This window comes from Cydia pomonella, chromosome 19 (assembly GCF_033807575.1).
Source record: "Cydia pomonella isolate Wapato2018A chromosome 19, ilCydPomo1, whole genome shotgun sequence".
Taxonomy (NCBI): Eukaryota; Metazoa; Arthropoda; class Insecta; order Lepidoptera; family Tortricidae; genus Cydia; species Cydia pomonella.
The window spans coordinates 15,738,120-15,757,601 of NC_084721.1; the positions used below are offsets into that span (position 1 = coordinate 15,738,120).

General features: G+C 36.7%; 2 protein-coding genes across 8 annotated transcripts in view; both read right to left on the reverse strand.

Annotated features, from left to right (window-relative positions):
• Nucleotides 1-19,482, reverse strand: part of LOC133528297 (neural cell adhesion molecule 2-like) — a 525,889-nt gene that overhangs the window by 56,980 nt on the left and 449,427 nt on the right. The window lies entirely within an intron of this gene.
• LOC133528103 (uncharacterized) lies at nt 9,726-17,920 on the reverse strand. 5 transcript variants are annotated; one of them, XM_061865329.1, is made up of 6 exons: nt 17,675-17,920; nt 17,042-17,187; nt 16,762-16,932; nt 15,481-16,077; nt 15,241-15,397; nt 9,726-13,747 (listed from the first exon to the last, which is right to left on the reverse strand). In XM_061865329.1, the coding sequence occupies exons 1-6, from the start codon at nt 17,739-17,741 to the stop codon at nt 13,263-13,265; spliced, it is 1,623 nt and encodes a 540-aa protein (XP_061721313.1). In that variant the 5' UTR covers nt 17,742-17,920; the 3' UTR covers nt 9,726-13,262. The 5 variants fall into 5 exon arrangements, with proteins under 5 accessions (XP_061721313.1, XP_061721311.1, XP_061721310.1 ...); XM_061865327.1 differs by having other exon boundaries at nt 15,241-16,077; XM_061865326.1 differs by having other exon boundaries at nt 17,042-17,920.

Consider the following 19,482-nt stretch of genomic DNA (forward strand, 5'->3'; position numbering starts at 1 on the left):
AATAAGTAGTCGATAAAGCAGTCAAACAACGATAGATTATTAATATGTTGTAACATGACATCACTATTTTTGATCTCACATAGACAATTTACGCACAAACTTGCATTTCATTTTTGGTCGCACTTTTGAAGTTTGACAGTCGTTCTTGATATCCTATTTCTATGTATCCGGATCCGAAAAGTTGTCGGATATTGCAAACCCTAGCTGCGCGCTGCGCTATCTCCCCGCCCCGCGCGCCCCGCGCCACGTGCTGCCAACCACCTTCGCTTGCAGTTCGTTGCGATTAATTCTATTTACTTTTTGACAAACTTCCGGTGAAAAAAATCTATTTTTTATTTAGTGCAAATGTAGTGTCTTTAGATAAGTACCGTTTTTAAAATTTTCACGTCTCTCTTAATTTCCCCCGAAGCACAATGTACAAAATAATTAAAAATACATGTTCCATAATTTGCCCAGGCGTGCAAAGTTAACTGAATGTTTATAATGCTTTAAAAAGCTTAACTTGAGATTGCACCAACCGACTGACTTATCCTCGAGCCGCAATCGAAAAAAAAAAATTTTTTTAGGGTATCATACATTGCACATCTTTTTAATTAAGATATACTATGCACCAAGGTGTTCTCTATACACTACTTAGCTTGAACCTAATAGCTTTTAATTTACTCCAAAATTACGGCACTTTATAGTTTATACCTAAAATTTAACGGTCTTCCGTACATAATAGAAACGGTGCAACTCGGGGGAATCAATCTAGTTGCGCCATCTAACAAATCCAAAAAAAGCACGACTACACGACTTACTTCCATACTTTTTCTTAACTTGACTATACTACTTGGTGCGTGTACGAGTATTATCTGTATTTCTAAAGACGTAAAACACGAAACCACCTTTTCAAAAGCTTTCAAAGGAAATAGCTTATATATTTCAGTTTAATTTAAAATTCCCTTTGTAAAAAAATAAGTCGTGAGCAGATCTTACTTTCTAACACTATTTGAGGATTTTTGCTTGCGCATTTAGAAGCAAAAAATACGTAACTGCGATTCGTTGCGGAGCGTAATCATGTAAAAACACAATTCAGTATATCTCTCTCAAATACAAAAAGATAGAGGAAGACAACATTAGGTATTAGGGTGACCATCGGCATGGCCTTAAGGTTCCTTCTCCCGCAAAATACCTACCGTAAAACTAAGTTACTCCGAACCATTTTTTATATTAAATGTGACACTTATTGAGCAGAACAATTATATAACAATCTACAAGATAAAGTAATGATGTGGTTTTTCTGGAAATCTATTTTAATTTAAATAGATTAAGAAAAAAAATCTTGAAGTTGCCCCTACTTCTTTCAGTTGTATCCTTATTACTACTGCAACTTTTATCGAAAATTTATGAAATTTTATAATCTTTCTTACAAAACACTATATAATGATTTGGTTTTCTTGCTTTTTGCAAATTCATAAAACTATGCCTCAATTCCTAAAAAAATAAGGCTAAATTCCGCCTAGGTTTCTATCGTTACCCCGCTCTCATCCATATAGTCAGTGCGGGGCAAGTCGTGTTGCTAGACGGACCTGCGCTGCGATACGCGCGCGAGCAAGCGAAATTCTATTTCAAACGCATAGTTCTGCGCACTCAATCTTTTGCAGCGGGTGGTGCGGTGAGGGGTATCAGCTCCGGCCACACGCGCGAGGTCGTTGGCGTCGGGTGCAGCCTAATTAGTGGGTTTGAATTCCAGTAAGGGTATTTATTTGTGTGATGAACACAGCTATTCGTTCCTGAGTTATGGGGGTTTTCTATGTATATTAAGTATCTATTTATCTATATAAGTACCCATACTACAAGCTTTGCTTAGTTTGGGGCTAGGTCGATCTGTGTCCCCCAACATACAAAACGGAGCTTATTAGACAACTCGCGGTCACAACATAGCAGCTCTCCCTAATGAATTTAGGATGGGAGTTCTACCTGCGTTTATTGTAGTTGCGTACATGTTTACGACCTGCAGTGGCAGTATGGTTCCATTTTTATTGCCTGGAACTATGCCTGTCACTTTCGCACTTACGTACTTGTTAGAAAGTGACAGGCGATAAAAATGGGATCGTGCTACGGCCGCTGGAAGCGTAGTCGAGTTGAAAATCGTACATGGACAAACACCAAACGAAATGAAAAAATGTAACTTCGAATATCACGTGAATACTTGAATATTATATATATTGTTTAAGTTTCGACTGGCACTTTCTGTCAACAATCTGTACCCGTAACACAAGTCACTGGCAGTGTAAACACTGACATGTACGCTAACGCTTCCATAATTTACTTTCTATACATCTCGCTCACAATAATAATACCAGTACCCCTAGTGTAAATATTTTCGACAGCGAAACGTGACGTACGCGTTTGCGTTAAGTGTCATTTTGTATGAGATTTTTGACTTTCCAAAACGTCCCGCTTGGCGCGCTGTTCAAAAACCCATACAAAATGAGACTTAACGCAAACGCGTACGTCACGTTTCGCTATCGACTAAATTTACACTAGGAGTACTGTACAAGCAAGATACATAGAAAGTAAGTTTAGTGACGTAGACGTTAGCGTATATCGTCAGGTGATAAGCAAAACGCACTAATTACCACCACAAGTTCATAGCCATAAAGTTCATTGCTACTAAAATAGGGTTAATTTTTGCTTAATTATTTTTTAGTAATTAGTGAGTTTGGCTTGTCACCTGACGATATGTCAGTTTTGATACTGTCAGTAAATCGTGGTAAGGGTACAGAGGGCCTACCGTGAACCACGTTCGACGTGTTGCCTTCCTGGCACATTTACGTACGAATTTACAAGTACGACAGAGAGGCAACACGTCAAACGTGGTTGGCGGTAGGCCCTCTGGGCTAGGCCGTGGGGTCGAGAATTCAAGTTTCGTCTATTTGCCTCAGTATTACAGAGCAATACAGGTGCTTATAGACAAAGGAACGAAATAAACAAACAGGTTCGCGATAGGCTCTCAGTACGGTCAAGTCTGAAAATATTGATACGAAAAAAGTACCAAAAATATGTATACACGACTTTATTGCCCATATATTAAGGTAGTGTATACATATTTTTTGCACATTTTTCGTATCGATATTTTCAGACGTGATTGTGACTGTACCTACTCATGTAAATTAAAAGTAAATACTACAAAAAAATATTTTAGGGGTGAATATTGGGCTGTTGTAATAATGAAATGGTGTAGGAAGCTCAGACGTTATTTATTACTTCACATTAGTTCTTCGCATAGCGCGGTGTCTACTCTGTATGCAAGAGCGTCCGGGGGTCTATTCTATTAATGTCTTACAATCACGCAATAAATAAATTAATAAATTAATTAATTAATTTACCTGAGGAACTACTTTCATGAGTATGGTATTGAAGCTTATGCGCACCGTAACTGAATTAAGCTGTCTAGCTTGGGCATAAAGTCCTTAACATACGAATGCCGCTTTAGATCGCTTTGGCGATGACCGATATCCTATTTTCTACCCGTGCATTGACCCTTTGAGCGCCAAAGACATCAAATAACGCGGGCAGCTACAGACCAATATCAGCCTTCGTGTATTCTACCAAGGTTCACAATGATGCGATACGCTCGATAGAATCAAAGGGTTAACCGGGCGTGGACAGCGAGCAATCCAGTGCGCTTGCACTGGTTCATTGCATCCGGACAAGACGCGGGCGAACATCCGGCTGACCCACTTATCCGGTCCGGATTCTCAGAATAGATTGTTTCCATGTGTTCTTTTAAAGATTCAAACGTTTGGGTTTTTTATACATTACCTATTAAGCTTTATACTTACCTCCGAACTTTCGAAGACGGCATTGTCCTCAACATCTCGCAGACTACTATGTTGACAGCGACATGTTATAGCTGCGCAAGTTTTTTGACCAACCCGCACTTAAAACTCGCTTTGTAAAACTTTTCACGCTTTGGGAGATAGAAATAGAATGGTCTTTAAGAAAATAATTTTCGTTTATTTTATAGGGATCTGCAACAAAAACATGCCTTTCCACACCACTGCTAAGGTATCTTTGTTCGTCTGTCTGTATACTGTTAAAATAAATATTATTGCACCTCAATTTAATGGTCTCGATGAGACATCCACCTTGAAAAGATTCTTAAAATACATGTCCAATGTCCGATGTTCTATTTTCCACCCGTGTGTGCATTAACCGGACCCGGACAGCGGGCAATCCAGTGTGCTTGCACTGGCTCATTGCATCCGGACAAGACGCGGGCGGACATCCGGCCGCCCCACTTATCCGGTCCGGCTGCTTGGCGATTTACTGTCTCGGATTGTTTAAATCCTTATTCAAACGTTTAGATTTTTTACACGTTATGATTTTTCGAACAATCCGCACTTAAAACCTTTAAAGCTTTTCTACCCGGGTAGCGTTTCACGGTGAGGGCATCGCGCATTGGACATGTGGCCGGGCTGGACCCTTAGAAGTAGGTTACATGCTTTTATTAAATACTTTGTTACAAATAAAGAAATACCTATAAATGTATTAAATACGTTTTTAAGTAGGTAGGTACTAATAACATCAGTTGGTCTTCGCTGGGCAGAGCTGGAGACCGCGCTGGACCGTGAAAAATGGAAATCCCTTCTTAGAGCCCTATGTCCCTGATAAGGGATAGCAAGATACCATCATCAGATCCCCGCGTGAAAATACCCAAGTAGCGCTAACAGTGTAACTTGTTTGTCAATGTCTTTTAATTCTAATAATAATAATTATTAGTAAAATTATGTTATTGTTTGTTCACCTGTACAACATAGATCTCCAAACACAAGCAATACAAGATTAAAAACTGCAGAGATATCAAAAACTATATCAACAGACTGGTATTCTTTACTTGTGTGTGTACTACGAAGTAAACAAACTGCTACTTCCAATATCTTTGTTGTTATAGTATATTTCGTTCCGTATTTTTAGCCCCTCGTTTTTGTTGGGGTATTTTTGCTCGGCGCTATGACTGGTAAAAGTACGAAAATTGCTTGGGGTAATAGACTCAGTTTAAGGTTGTTTTCATAATCGGTGTTTTTGTTGAATTCCATTAACTTTGGCATCCTCCCCAATATATTCAGGTAATGGAATATCTTCTTCTTTTATATGTACTTACTTACTTACTCCGTTGGCTCAGCGACCCAAAATGAAACTTGGCCTCCGACACAAGACAGCGCCACTTTTCTCGGTTCTTCTTTTATAAGAATTAGAATTAGGGCTTCAGTCCAGTGGAACTAATTTGCTAGTATCAAGGTCATATGAGCTTTAAATACGACTAAATTGTACGATTAGTACAAGACAGTGTACGGTGATTTTATCAGCTCTTGTAAAGCGATAGCTGGACTTTACAAGTAGCACGTGGACAACCGGCCGTTGACTCAAAAATGGCGGTTAAACGCGTTTCTAGATTAATTCTCCATTCACTGTACACTACCACATTACTATACCTTTTTTTATCGTTACACTTTAAACAATATTAATGAGCAAAAAACAATGGAATCAATCACGAGGCGTGACTTTCAAGATGGCACTCGAACCGGAAGTCCGTAATGGAATATAACTTTTGAATACGATATGGATCGGATACGTCAGTGTCAAAACTGACGTTTTTGTACTAAGAAACGAACCAGGCTGTTCGAATCAGAGTTTTGTTCGAATCAGGCCGTAGGTTATTTAAATTTTCGATTTGGTAGGTTTTTTTATCTACAGAACCCCTAATGTAAATTTATTCGATAGCGTGACGTGTCCCATACAAAATGAGACTTAAAGCAGACGCGTACGTCACGTTTCGGTATCGAATAATTTTACACTAGGGGTTCTGATAACTCATACGTTATGGTAGTGATTCTTGTAATAGTGGCGTTTGCTACCCAAATGGCAAGTTCTGGCGTTTAAAAATATTTTTCAAAAGAATAAATATAATCTGCATCTACCTAAGTTTAAATGTTACTTAATCAATAAAATAATCTTAATCTGTTATTATTGTGTTGTGAAAAAAAAAATCTAGTGCTAACCACCAATTATCTGTTAACCTGTTGCTACCGGTGGGAACCTATAATTGGCTCTTTGTTATTTATATATATAACTATTGTGCAATTTATAGCTGTTGGTTCTCCGAACAATAAATAAATAAATATCGCGTAATTGACAGAACGGATGTAGCTGAAATAAGACAATCTATATACATCTTATCAAGACATTAAAGAGTACTTCCCGAAAATAGATATCTAAGAGTATAACTAGGTAAGATTGCAGAAGTGGAACTTTGTATGAGAACGTCATTAACTCTGCCTGGGAGTTACTAATATACATAGTTATATTAAAACGCGACCATGTCTCACGTTAAATCGAAAACCAGTACAGTTTCAGCTTGAAATATGGTTAATTCAACATTATCGGCGCGATGCCAGTGCGGAAATAAGCAGGTTTCCGGCGTCCAGCGGGAGCGGTGCGCATCGATTTAATGCCTCAACTCTTTTGCTGGCTTCATTTCTGCTCGTTATTCTAGTATTTCAACGATTCTTTGCTTTTTGTAATAAAATTGTGGTCTGAATTCTCGAGTACAATTTGCAACAGAGTCAATGAATTTACATACACCTATAGGATAAATATGATTTGCTAAATATTGTATTGTATTGTATTTATTGTACACATGTACAGTACAGTAACGCATCAGGATACATGGTGTTTATATAATTACTTAACATTACCAACGTAATACCAATGTAAGCGCTGGTAGCCTAGCGATAAGAGCATGTGACTTGCAATCCGGAGCCCGCGGGTTCAAACCGCGGGTCGTACCAATGAGTTCTTCGGAACGAATGTACGAAATATCATTAAATTTGATATTTAGCAGTCGCTTTTCGGTGAAGGAAAACATTGTGAGGAAACCAGACTAATCCCAATAAGGCCTAGTTTACCCTCTGGATTGGAAGGTCAGATAGCAGTCGCTAATGTAAAAACTATTGTCTACGTAATTTCTAGGGATTACTTGCGAAGCGGACCCCAGGCTCCGATGAGCCGTGGTGAAAATGCCGGGACAGATGAAGAAGATGATGACTATACCTAATACCTATGATGTCGGATACTATAATTTGAGTTAATAATCAAATTTAAAAACACCCATTTTTATTTAGAAAATGTTACTATTTTAGAAATAATTCTAAGGGCTAAATCAAATTTTTTTATTTCAAAGTCTAGAGATATCATCGGCTCGATTCGAACAATAAGATACGATAACGATAAGTTCTGGTTTAGATAAGTTCTAATTTAGATATCGTTTGTACGTCGTATAATTGATAGAAACAGCTCGATTCGGGCAACCAATGTCACTTAGACCTTAGAAATATCGAAAATAGATCTTATTGGGATCGCAGCGGAATCGAAATAAACGCTAATTTTGACATGCCGTTTAGTTATCGATCTTTTAAATATCTTTCCAAGATCTTAAACGTGTCTTAATTATTCTTCGAATCGGGCTGGTATTCTCAACTCGAAAATTGTTGTAGTTAGCATCGTCAAGTAGATATTGTTAATTGTACGTTAAAGGCGGGACGCCTGTGCGGAAAGAGGCTTGTTTCCGGCTTCCAGCCAGCTACGCGCATTGATTTAACAGAGACATTTCTGTTCGTTATTCTGGTTTCCTTTCCCCTCTTTTTTTTTCTCTTATTAGGCATGAGTATTCCTGGTACGGTGCGAGGTATTTTTATTATTGTTCCCCGTATTATTTTCCAAATCTAAGAAAAATGCAGTTTTAAGACCAAATGATTCCCAGTTTTTTAGGATACCTAATTAATATCTCAATATTATCTTAAATATTTTTTCGTCTTATCTCAACCCCTAAGCTATTAAAGAAAAATGCATTGTTTCTTTTGTGCACTGCGGTGACTACCGAATTTCTCATTAGTGAAAACGATCAAGTCGTTTATAAGGTAATGTTTAGCGTCCGTTATAAAAGTAATATGGTAAACATTGCCTTTTGTTTAACAACTTACCCTACGGCGAAAAAATCATTTCAGATAATTCATACTATATTCATAAAATTATACACTGAAAAAACGTGTAGGTTAAAAATAAATAAAATACTGTTGAAAATAACCGAGCGTGTTTGTCAATATAGCACCTGCAAAGTTCGTTGCTAAAAAGAAATAAGTCAACTTTGCTATTGTTTCTTGTTAAATATTAACCGTTACAATTGGTTAAAAATATTTCTGTAATAATAACACAGTTGCCTACATTAGTAACAACAGAGTACAGTTGGTAGCTGCTGCAATGTTACTCGGTATATATAGCCAATTTATTGGGTTACTACAACCGATTCACTCGCTAGCTGCTGCAATGTTACTCGGTATATATAGCCAATTTATTGGGTTACTACAACAGATTCACTCGGTAGCTGCCGCAATGTTACTCGGTATATATAGCCAATTTATTGGATTACTACAACAGATTCACTCGGTAGCTGCTGCAATGTTACTCGGTTATATAGCCAATTTATTGGGTTACTACAACCGATTTACTCGGTAGCTGCTGCAATGTTACTCGGTAAATACAGCCAATTTATTGGATTACTACAACAGATTCACTCGGTAGCTGCTGCAATGTTACTCGGTTATATAGCCAATTTATTGGGTTACTACAACCGATTCACTCGGTAGCTGCTGCAATGTTACTCGGTATATATAGCCAATTTATTGGGTTACTACAACAGATTCACTCGGTAGCTGCCGCAATGTTACTCGGTATATATAGCCAATTTATTGGGTTACTACAACAGATTCACTCGGTAGCTGCTGCAATGTTACTCGGTTATATAGCCAATTTATTGGGTTACTACAACCGATTCACTCGGTAGCTGCTGCAATGTTACTCGGTATATATAGCCAATTTATTGGGTTACTACAACAGATTCACTCGGTAGCTGCCGCAATGTTACTCGGTATATATAGCCAATTTATTGGGTTACTACAACAGATTCACTCGGTAGCTGCTGCAATGTTACTCGGTTATATAGCCAATTTATTGGGTTACTACAACCGATTTACTCGGTAGCTGCTGCAATGTTACTCGGTATATACAGCTAGTTTATTGGGTATTTATAGCAATGTTATTCAGCACACGGCGAAATCAATTCAATCGGTACAGTATGATAGATAGATAGATACACACTTTATTGCCACAGAAACAAAAATACAGAAAAACAGTTAAGCTATACAGTGGGCAAAGGCGGCCTTAGCGCCAATAGGCGATCTCTTCCAGACAACCTAACATATGGAGCAGACTATATTATGATTAAACGTTATTTAGGTACTTTCAAATTTTTTATCAATAATACATTAAATAATTTTTATTCATAATACTGTCTGTATATCTATGTAGCAATTGAATTGGTTTCGTCGTGTTCTGAATAACATTGCTATAACTACCCTATAAACTATAATAGCTATATTTACCGAATAACATTGCAGCAGCTACCGTTGAACTGGTTGCAGTAACTATCTGTACATAGAGATACAAGTTTTATTAATATTTACATACAGATACAAGTTTTATTTATAATACCTATGAGCTTAAATTATTTTAGAATACTTACTAAGTTACTGAGAGCATTGCTGTAAAGCGGCTATAGTTACCGAGTAGCTTTGCTGAAAAATAACGGGGGTTCTTTGGAAATTTCAAACAAACATGAGTATAATGACACTGATTTATTTTTGCCTTTAGACGAAACGATACATAGAAGAGTTTCATATAATACCTCTAGTTTCATATAAGTTTCACATTTATTTATAATCAATCTAATCTAGGTCAATTTTAAAAATAATCTTATAGTGTTGGATTAATAATCAATCTAATCTAAGTCAACTTTAAAAGTAATCATACTGTAGGATTAATAATTAATCTAATCTAGGTCAACTTTAAAAAGAATCTTATAGTGTAGGATTATAAAGTTTTAGACACTAAATCTTCCATAACCGGCTGAAAATTTGCAATTATGTTCAAAATAATGCTTGATATAACGTGCCCAAACTCTCTGCGCCTGCGCCGCTTGCTTGTCAATATATACCTAATGTCTTCTTTTTTGTATGTAATTTTGAAATTTGTAGTTCTGAAACCTATTAAATTAAATGGCTTTGTCGATCCCAATCACATAGTACATTAATGCATTACAGCTATCGGTATTATATAAATCAAACAGCAAATGTTAAAACATGCCAAGTTTGGACTGCTCTAGGTAGAAAATGGTTGAAGGCATTTTTATAAAGTATATATAATACAAACGACTTGAAATATCCTCATATCCAAACCACCGAAACTTCTTTAGCTTTTACATCTTATGCTTTCAATCTTTTTCTACCTCGAATAGTCCAAACTTAGCATGTTTTAACATTTGCTGATTGATTTATAGAATACCAGAAGCTGTAATGCATTCATGTACTATATTTTTGGGATCAGCTGACAAAGCCATTTTATTTGATAGATTTCAGGACAACAAACACGTACGTACGATACCACGTACATATTACCGGATACCACGGATCAAAATTCAGCAGGTTATAAGACATTTGGTGTCTTGAAACTTATCACTGGTGATAAAAATATTTTTTACATCTCTAACAATACAATAAAAAAAAAATTACAAGGGACTTCTCAAAACTATGTACTGTTTACCATATAGTGAAACACTCTTAGCATTTGGAATCGGTGAAAGTAAGGATTCATAAAATACAGTGCAATAGACAACTTGGTCAGGAGTTTTGACATGGTATGCATAATAATGATCATCAAACTCAACAGTATCTAACAACGTACCCGAAAAAATTAACTGATTTACGTCGTATAGGTAAATTTGGTTCACAATTAAGAAATTGTAAAGATACTCATCATCATTTACGCTATGTACAAGTATACACCCTATGTCATAACGTACAGATGAATACATAGCCCAATTCACACTTATTAATGATTTGGAAGAATCTAAATGTAATTTTGATTGAACAATCTTTGTGGCTGACTGCGAAACTTTCTTCTTAGGTTCTACTTTTAGAACATCACTTAGACTGCCACGGTGAAATATTTCATTTAGTTGAAGTTGATGTCTCATAGCCAAAGTTAAAGTCGGGTTAACACGATTGCATGATGCTTTCGCAGCCATTTTTGAATGTCTATGTTTACCTTCAAATCGCATTGACCATAATGAAGAAATAGGTCCGTATTTTACAAGAGCAGAGTGATAATGAATCATATTATGAAATTTTGGTTTTAGACTGTCTTTGGTTATTTTTATATATAGCTCATTAAATTCACCTATCAATACTTGTAACAAATCTTCTGTGCCGACTGTAATTTTTGCACTAAGAATTATGTCAAGAATTTTTCTCAATTTTACATATAAAATCCAAATAAAGTCTTCTCTCGGCACGAAATCTCCAATCATTATTCCCAGGAATCGTAAAAGAGTTAACATCTCCCCTGAAGATAAACGTAATGTACCCCGAATCAGATGATCTTTTTCTATCGAACATGGTCTATTTTTAGAATCTGGTCCAAAGTCCATTGATGACATTTTGTCATTAAGAACAGATAAAGAAAACAAATTAAGCCTCCGAGTGTACTCTAATAACATAAAACTTAATAAATATTTTGCTACACCTTCCAGAACATCATGCATTATGTCAACCCCAACCTGCTGAAACATATCAAAGTATTTAACGTCTAGAAAAACGCATCTTTCTTTAACACCTGTCAAAGTTGCATTACCCAAAGCCAAATCTGCAATATACATATCGTTATTGCGTAGCTGAGTCTCATCTTCAAAGCACTGTTTCTTTAGATCAGTTTTAGTTACTTTACATACCCTACATGAATAGTTAGCTGAGAAGCTTTCCACAAGTCCTAGCATTGAATGTAACCCTAAATTATCACCCAGAATCAAACCAAGTTCAAAGTAGATATTTCCTTTGTAAGTTGGAATGTCTATGGATATACCAATTTCACTTAAATAATTCAATTCGTTTATAACTGGACGAAATATAATGTGATTACCAAAAGAAATCCTGTCCGATGAATGAAATAATAAAACTAAGAATATATTGGAAAGAGCAGAAGAGCGCCAGGGAGGAAGACATGGAATAGAAACATAAACTGCCCCCAATTTATGTACACCAGCATGGCTCCCAAGAACGTTTCCGGTCTCATAGTCATCAAAATACATAAATAAAGGAATCACTGTCCTGTCGTCATGGTGATTCATTCTCTCTTTCCAATATGTACCTTGAATAAAATTTTCTTTTTCCTGTTTTAAATTTAAACTTTCAATGTACTGTAACATTTCAGATAATACATTATTTAGAGATAAAAATTTTTTTAGAGTTTCTCTTAGAGGAATAAATTGTTCATGGCAGTCTACAGGTTGCAAACGTGTTATTCCTTGACTTTTCACTGCAGTAAGCCGTTGTCCAATACACACAGGGTGAGGTTTAATGTAAGACCCTTTTTCAAAAAAATAATTCAAACGTTTACGTTCGGTCAAAAAATTGTTTAATGAAGATGTTACTGCAGTCTGTACTTCATTAGTTAAATTCTTTAAAATACCAGTCGAACTGATTGAATGTTCAACCAAAACCTTATTGACACTCTGTTCTATTACTGGGACCAATGAAGTTAGACAGTCACTTAGATTATTAACAATGCTTTGAATTACATTTCTGGGCAGCAATGTATTACCATAAAGTGATGCTATAAATGTGGAAATAACGTTATCGATTGAGCTTGTTTGTTGTAAAGAGTATGACAATTCAGAAGAAACCGAACATGAGGGTATGTTTACATTGCTTTGATTTAAAACATTGTCTGATGGCGGCAATTCGTGCGAATTGAAATCGTTATTTTCTACAATATTAGATGTCTGCAAGCATTGTTCTTTAGATACATGACATTTCTCTAAGTGCCTTTTAAAAGAACTATATATTTGAAATGACCTCCTACAGTCATCTTCGCAGCACTCATATGTCGCTATAGTGCGGTTACTGTGTTTAAATTTTAAATGATTCCTAAATGCCTTTATATCTACGGCATATCTACAGATAAAACAAATAACCATTATGTTAAAAAAAAAGTAATACTAAACGCTTACAACAAACAAATCTTTCCTTAACTGCTGAAGTGTATTAAGCAATTAAAAATAGGTTTTCTTCTTTTTGAATATTAAAACTCTTTATGTAAGTATATCATATATCAATGCCCAGCTCTCCCAACAGGGTATGAGCTGATGTTGATTGAGTATCAAATTTAGTATTAAGCTTAAAATACGCGCGCTGAATGAACATCCACGTACTAAGACACTCTGCTGAATATTGGGCATTGACTACCCAGATCAATTTAAAACATGCACTAACAACAGACAAAATGTTAGGAAGATCGTACCACACTTCATCGATAATTAGAAAATAAGATTTAATCGTGTCAAGAGATGTACCCACGATTATAATGAAGGGTTGTACTGTAAGACCCCATTGCCTAAATTTTTCTCTCCTAGCATTTATAACTGACCTCACATCGCAATCATTTTTCACGTGTGTGATGAATCCTTCCCTGACTTCGTCTTTCGATGGCCGCCAGACTTTTTTTTGACAGTTTTTTAACCGTATACTTGTTACAGCCAAAAGTGTAGGGATTAATAACATGCAAGCAATGTTGGAGCTCTCTTCCGATGCTGAAACAAAAAGTTTTTCTTAGCACTGCAGTGTCCCAATATTAAAATAAACGAAATCGTTAATTTTGGTATAATTACTTTCAATTTTTCTAACTCTTATTACATTTACAGTACATATGGGGCTACTTTATAGCACTAGTGCGAGAAGTAGCATATTACGTTACTGTGTCGAACATTTAAAGGGCCATATGTACTGTAAAACGTTGTACGATACATGTGCGAATAGGTAATTCGCAACTCGTGTCGATTTAAAACACTCCCTTCGGTCGTGTTTTAATTTATCGCCACTCGTTTCGAATTTCCTATTTTTCGCACTTGTATCGTAATGTACTATTTTGGAAAGCTGATAAAATGAGGAAGTTTTTGTTGTATCTGGCTGACTTAATTGTATTATGTTTTTTTTTACAAACTGTCCTCAAAGTCCAACAAAGATGTTTTTCATACAAAATCTAAAAATAAAAATGCGAATATCTCGAAAACTAACGATTTTTTTATTAAGGTCATATTGTGATATTCTGGTTAGTCATGACCTAGCCTATCAGCACTCAAAAAGGTTGACGTCGAGTTTTGGGACACCCTGTATATACAGAAAATAAACGTATTTTAACAGCTTAAGATAGGCAAAATAATCATACTAATTAACTAATATTATAAATGCGAAAGTATGGATGGATGTTTGGTCGTTTGTTCCGCTTTCACGCCTAAACGGCTGAACGGATTTGGATGAAATTTGGTAAGTAGATAGATGGGAGAATCAACTTTTTAGCGTCACTCGTTGCCATGGTTACGATTAGTTGTCCAGGGGACAAAAGTTCATTGAAATACTGGTTTTATGGTACTTAAATGTATCAAACTTGCGTTTTTGTTGTCGTTATAACCAATGTCCATAATGGGCCCCCTACTAAGCATGTTAATAGAACGGCATACAACGTTTCTTCAAACAAACTGTGCCACTGTTGTCCCTTGGACAACGGGACAGGATAACAAAACAAAAAAAGTTGATTCACCCAGATAAGGTCCTGGATTAACACATTGGCTATATAACGCGAGCAAATGTCCAAGTTGCAAAATTTCCAAATCGTAAAATGACTTAAATATGAACAGAACAAGCATTTAAATATGAATCGAACAAGCATAAATATTTTTTAAAACAAAAACGTTAATTTTTAAAATGCATTTTTCTTAATATTAAAGAAAGACTATTTTTTACATTTCTTTATACATTCTTCAAAAAAATAATGCTTTTTTACATTTTTATACATGTTAAAAAAATATAATTACTTTTTATACATATTTTTTTAGTTTTTATGTTGTATACATATTTTTTACAAATTATTCTTTACATGTTTTTAGCTTAAAAACAAATATTTTTTTTTAATAAGGTTTAAGAAAATGTAATAAAGATGTATAAACAAAACTTTTTTCCAAAATGTTTGTAATGAAAATGGACATTTTGCACCCTACACGAAAATAAATAGTGTAGATATACTTACAATCTTTCAAACTGAGAAGTTCATTTAGAGTTGTATCCTTGCTGTGAGCATTGTTTTTCTTCTCGGCCAGTTTAAAATTTTTTTCTTTTAAAGGAGCAAAACTCTCAACAATATCTGTATACTTCCCAGCATATAACTCTTCAAAGTCTTTTTCCAGCTGAGAACAAAGTCATAATGTTAGTCAAAAAATAACTTCAATTTAACTTTAAGGTACTTTTTTTTATATACCTAGATACTTACTAATACATATCCAGTTGCTTTCTTCAAAGCCGGGTACTCCTTAAAATATTGAGATATGGATAATTCTTTGGAAAGGTTTAAGCGAGTTCGGGTTGTCTCTGTCCACTTTTGTAAAACGGTTGACCAAGGCTCACTGGAATTTTTCAGCCATAAAATGGCATCAGGGATATCTTCCTCTTGTTCTAGAATGTATTCTTCAGGTAAGCGTAGCAATGGTGAAGATGGGTTTGATGTATCAGAGGATCTTGAAATTCGTCTGCGTTTTTCAATTACACCGGATTCCCGATATTTCCTTTTCAAATTATGTATTTGATCAGGCAACTTGCCAGCCAATCTGGTGATAAGGCCACGTGTAGACTCTACAATTTTACTGTGAAAGTACACAGATGGTTTTTCACATGGAAATACTCGTACTATTTCTCTGGCCCAATTGGCATAAACGGTAGTTCTAATCAATTTATCTGGAGTGTCCCTTAATATTGCTGTACCAATTAATCTAACCAATCTTTGTCGTGATGCGTTTTCTAATGGGATGTTATTGTCCAAATTAAGAAGGCCTTTTCCTTCTAGACTGCTACTTAATAGCAATTTTAAATCCTGAAAAAAAAAAATTTGAACTCAGTAACATACAATCAATAAAAGGCTTAGGTGACTGACTGACTGATCCATCAACGCACAGCTCAAACCACTGGACGGATTGGGCTGGAATTTGGCATACACATAGCTATTATGTCGTAGGCATCCGCTAAGAAAGGATTTTGAAAAATTCATTCCCTAACGGGGGGTGAAATGTGGGTATTGAAATTTGTTTGAAGAAACAATAATGTATTGAATTGGATAAACTATCTCAGTGTTTAAAAAGGTATTCTACGCGGGCGAAGTCGCGAGCAAACGCTAGTCTTAGCATATAATTATTTGGCTAAAACCAAAAGGAAAAAGTACAAAAATTGCCAGCCTGACCCAGGTACATAATAAAATTAACAACCAACATCATAATTCTATACAACTATACTACAGGGATTTATCAATTCTCATTTCATGAATCACACTAGGTCAACATAAAATAAATTAAAGTAATCATCTTCATCATTGAGTCGTCTCCACAAGATTTGTTTGATTTGTGCTCACTAATGAAAATATTTCATGGTAATTAAATTAAACATTTCAGTTTTGAGGAATATTCATGTACATCCCTGTAAAATAGTCATTGTGATATTTAGTCACTCAAAAGTTTACATTTATCATACTGAAATATGCAAAAGAAAAGATAAAAATACATACATATACATCAATTATTTGGCTGTCAGCAGGAACTGCTATTGTCAAAGTTGGGTTCGGTAAACTCGAAGTGATTTGAATAGGAGATTTCGGTGTAGGTGTGCTTGTTCCCGCTTGATTTTCAAGCGGATAATGCAGTAGATCTGTTATAGATATATCCAAATCTTCACATGCCTGCAAATTAAAGCATTCAAAATGTAGGGAAATAAAAGACTGCAAAGCTTGAATGCAAAATAAAACACAGGCAACACCAAACCTTTTCCAAGGTAAGGCACCAACTTACAGTTGAATTTTGGCAGTCCGGGTGCATAGTCTTTTTATATATTTCCAAATTTCTTAAAAATATTGACCTCGGCCCCACTTTAGGAATCAAATCTTTTGTTTCTGCCTCCCCTAATAGGGGCAGTGATAAAGATGTTATCTCATTATCTGCAATATAAATTATAAAATTAGAAGAATATCTTATTTAGCTCGTCGGAACCCGGCGCCCCCCCGCCCCTCTGCCCTGGCGACAGCAGTAAGACTTGAGTTATATTTATGTTAATTTAAGCCCACGTTTACAACGTGCGGGGACCGAACACGCGACCCGTGGGTTGGCAGTCAGATCATCTCACCTCTACGCCACACACGACTAGTCGTCTTCTCAGAAATATAAACAAATGACGATGCTCCCGGACATGCGTCTTTCTAGTAAGTTTTACCGGGAGAATTCTACGCATGGCCACAATTGAATACAACTAGCGGCGCGATAGTTTTGACCGTTGGAGTGGAGGGAATATGCGCAGTACTAAAACGATGGACGATGTATGAAAAGTGTATTTTGCGCATTCAAGGTCAGAACTCGTGATTCGTGTCGCTAGTTGTAACAACAAATGTTAAGGCTTACCTAAGATGAAAAAACAAAGAAAGTACTTACCTTTGAATACTTCTATATAAGCATCGAGATTCCACGCCTTTAATAAATTTCGGACCTCCTCATCCATTTTGGTCGGGGTGCACTTTATGGGGCAAGTCCCGGGACTTCTTGTGTTTTACTGTCTTGTCTTTTACTTTATCTGCACCACCACACTTTAATCTTATTTTACACACACTTTTCTAGCCTATTTTACGCGAGCACGCATAGATGAACTAGAATATAAAATAATAAAAGGCGTCCTAGCGGGTAAGTGGTATTTAGGCTAGGAAACGATATTGAAACACGGAGCTCACGTTAACAGTTTAATCTATAATTACAGACTGCCTGAGGGTAGGGGTATAAATCCCAACTACCGACGACATATGCCATAATCCCTCCACCAATAGTTACCAAAAATAACAGTAAAAAAGAAAATAAAGAAAAAAGAAAATAAACTAAATCTTATAAATAGCGTTCTTATTTCTAGTGGATCGCACAAGCCGTCCACCAGAAGCAGGCTTGGGGGAGTCGGGTACCGGCCCGCTCGCGGCGCTTCCCGCGGCCGCGCTGGCCTCCTGGCCCCGTTCTGGCCGGGTCAACTGGCCCTCAGGGCGGCCATCAATGACCTCATTGTTAGATTGAGCACTGTCCTGCATTTCTGCTGAGGTCTGTGATGATGCAGGTTGCCCATCATCTGGGAGTGAACAGAACGAATCATTATCGTTGACTCCTTCGAGCTCTGAGTCACCGTCATCTTCATCTCCGTATAGGCTCAAATCCTCCACGTCAATTTCAAGCTGTGCTCCTTTGTATGCCAACAGCTGATCGATGTGTTTTTTAACTGTTACGTTCAAGTCGGGCACAAATACTTCATATATTCTTGACCCCAGTTTCTTAATAATAATCCCTTTTCTCCACTCATGTTTATTCCCATTTGAAAATATGTGTTTCACTAATACAGTATCATTCATATTAAAATTACATTTACGTAATCCACCATATTGTTTACTGTGTAAGATCTGTTTCGCACGCACATTAGTCAGCGGATTAGGCGCTGCGGATGAGGACGACACCGCGGCGGTGGCGGCAGCGGCGCTGGCGCTGGCTGCGGGCGGCGACGTGCGCAGCAGGTCGAGCCGGCAGCGCAGCATGCGACCCAGCATCAGTTGGGCGGGCGCGTAACCGGTCGTACAATGTACTGCGTTTCTGTAGTCGAATAAAAATTTGTTGAGTTTCCGTGTTATTTCTTGCTGGCTTTTATTCTGCTGCATTATTATTTTAACGGCCTGTTTTACAGTTTTTACCGTATTTTCCGCCTGCCCATTTGATGCTGGATGGTATGGCGCGATAGTAACATGTTGCATACCGTTTATCTTACAATATTCTTCAAATTGACTGGAACAAAAATTGCTAGCGTTATCGGTAACTAAAGTTCGCACCAAACCATATCTACTAAAAATTTCGCATAATTTGTCTATAATGGCGCTAGTATTTGTCACCGTTAACAAAAAACATTCCACCCATTTTGAGTGAGCGTCAACCGCAACTAAAAACTGTTTCGCTTGCCACGAAAACAAATCTAAATGCACGCGCTCCCAAGGATGGGCCGGGTAGGGCCACGGTGCTAGCGGCGCGCGGGGAGGGTCACTGCGTAATGCAAGACAAATATTGCATGTACCTATTTTGTCCTCAATATCCCTATCTATATGTGGCCACCACATTCGCGCTCGGGCTTCCGCTTTAGTTTTTACGATTCCGAAATGGGAGCTATGCAATTCTGTCAGCAATTGTTCTCTGTATACCGAGGGAATTACGACCTTATGGCCTCT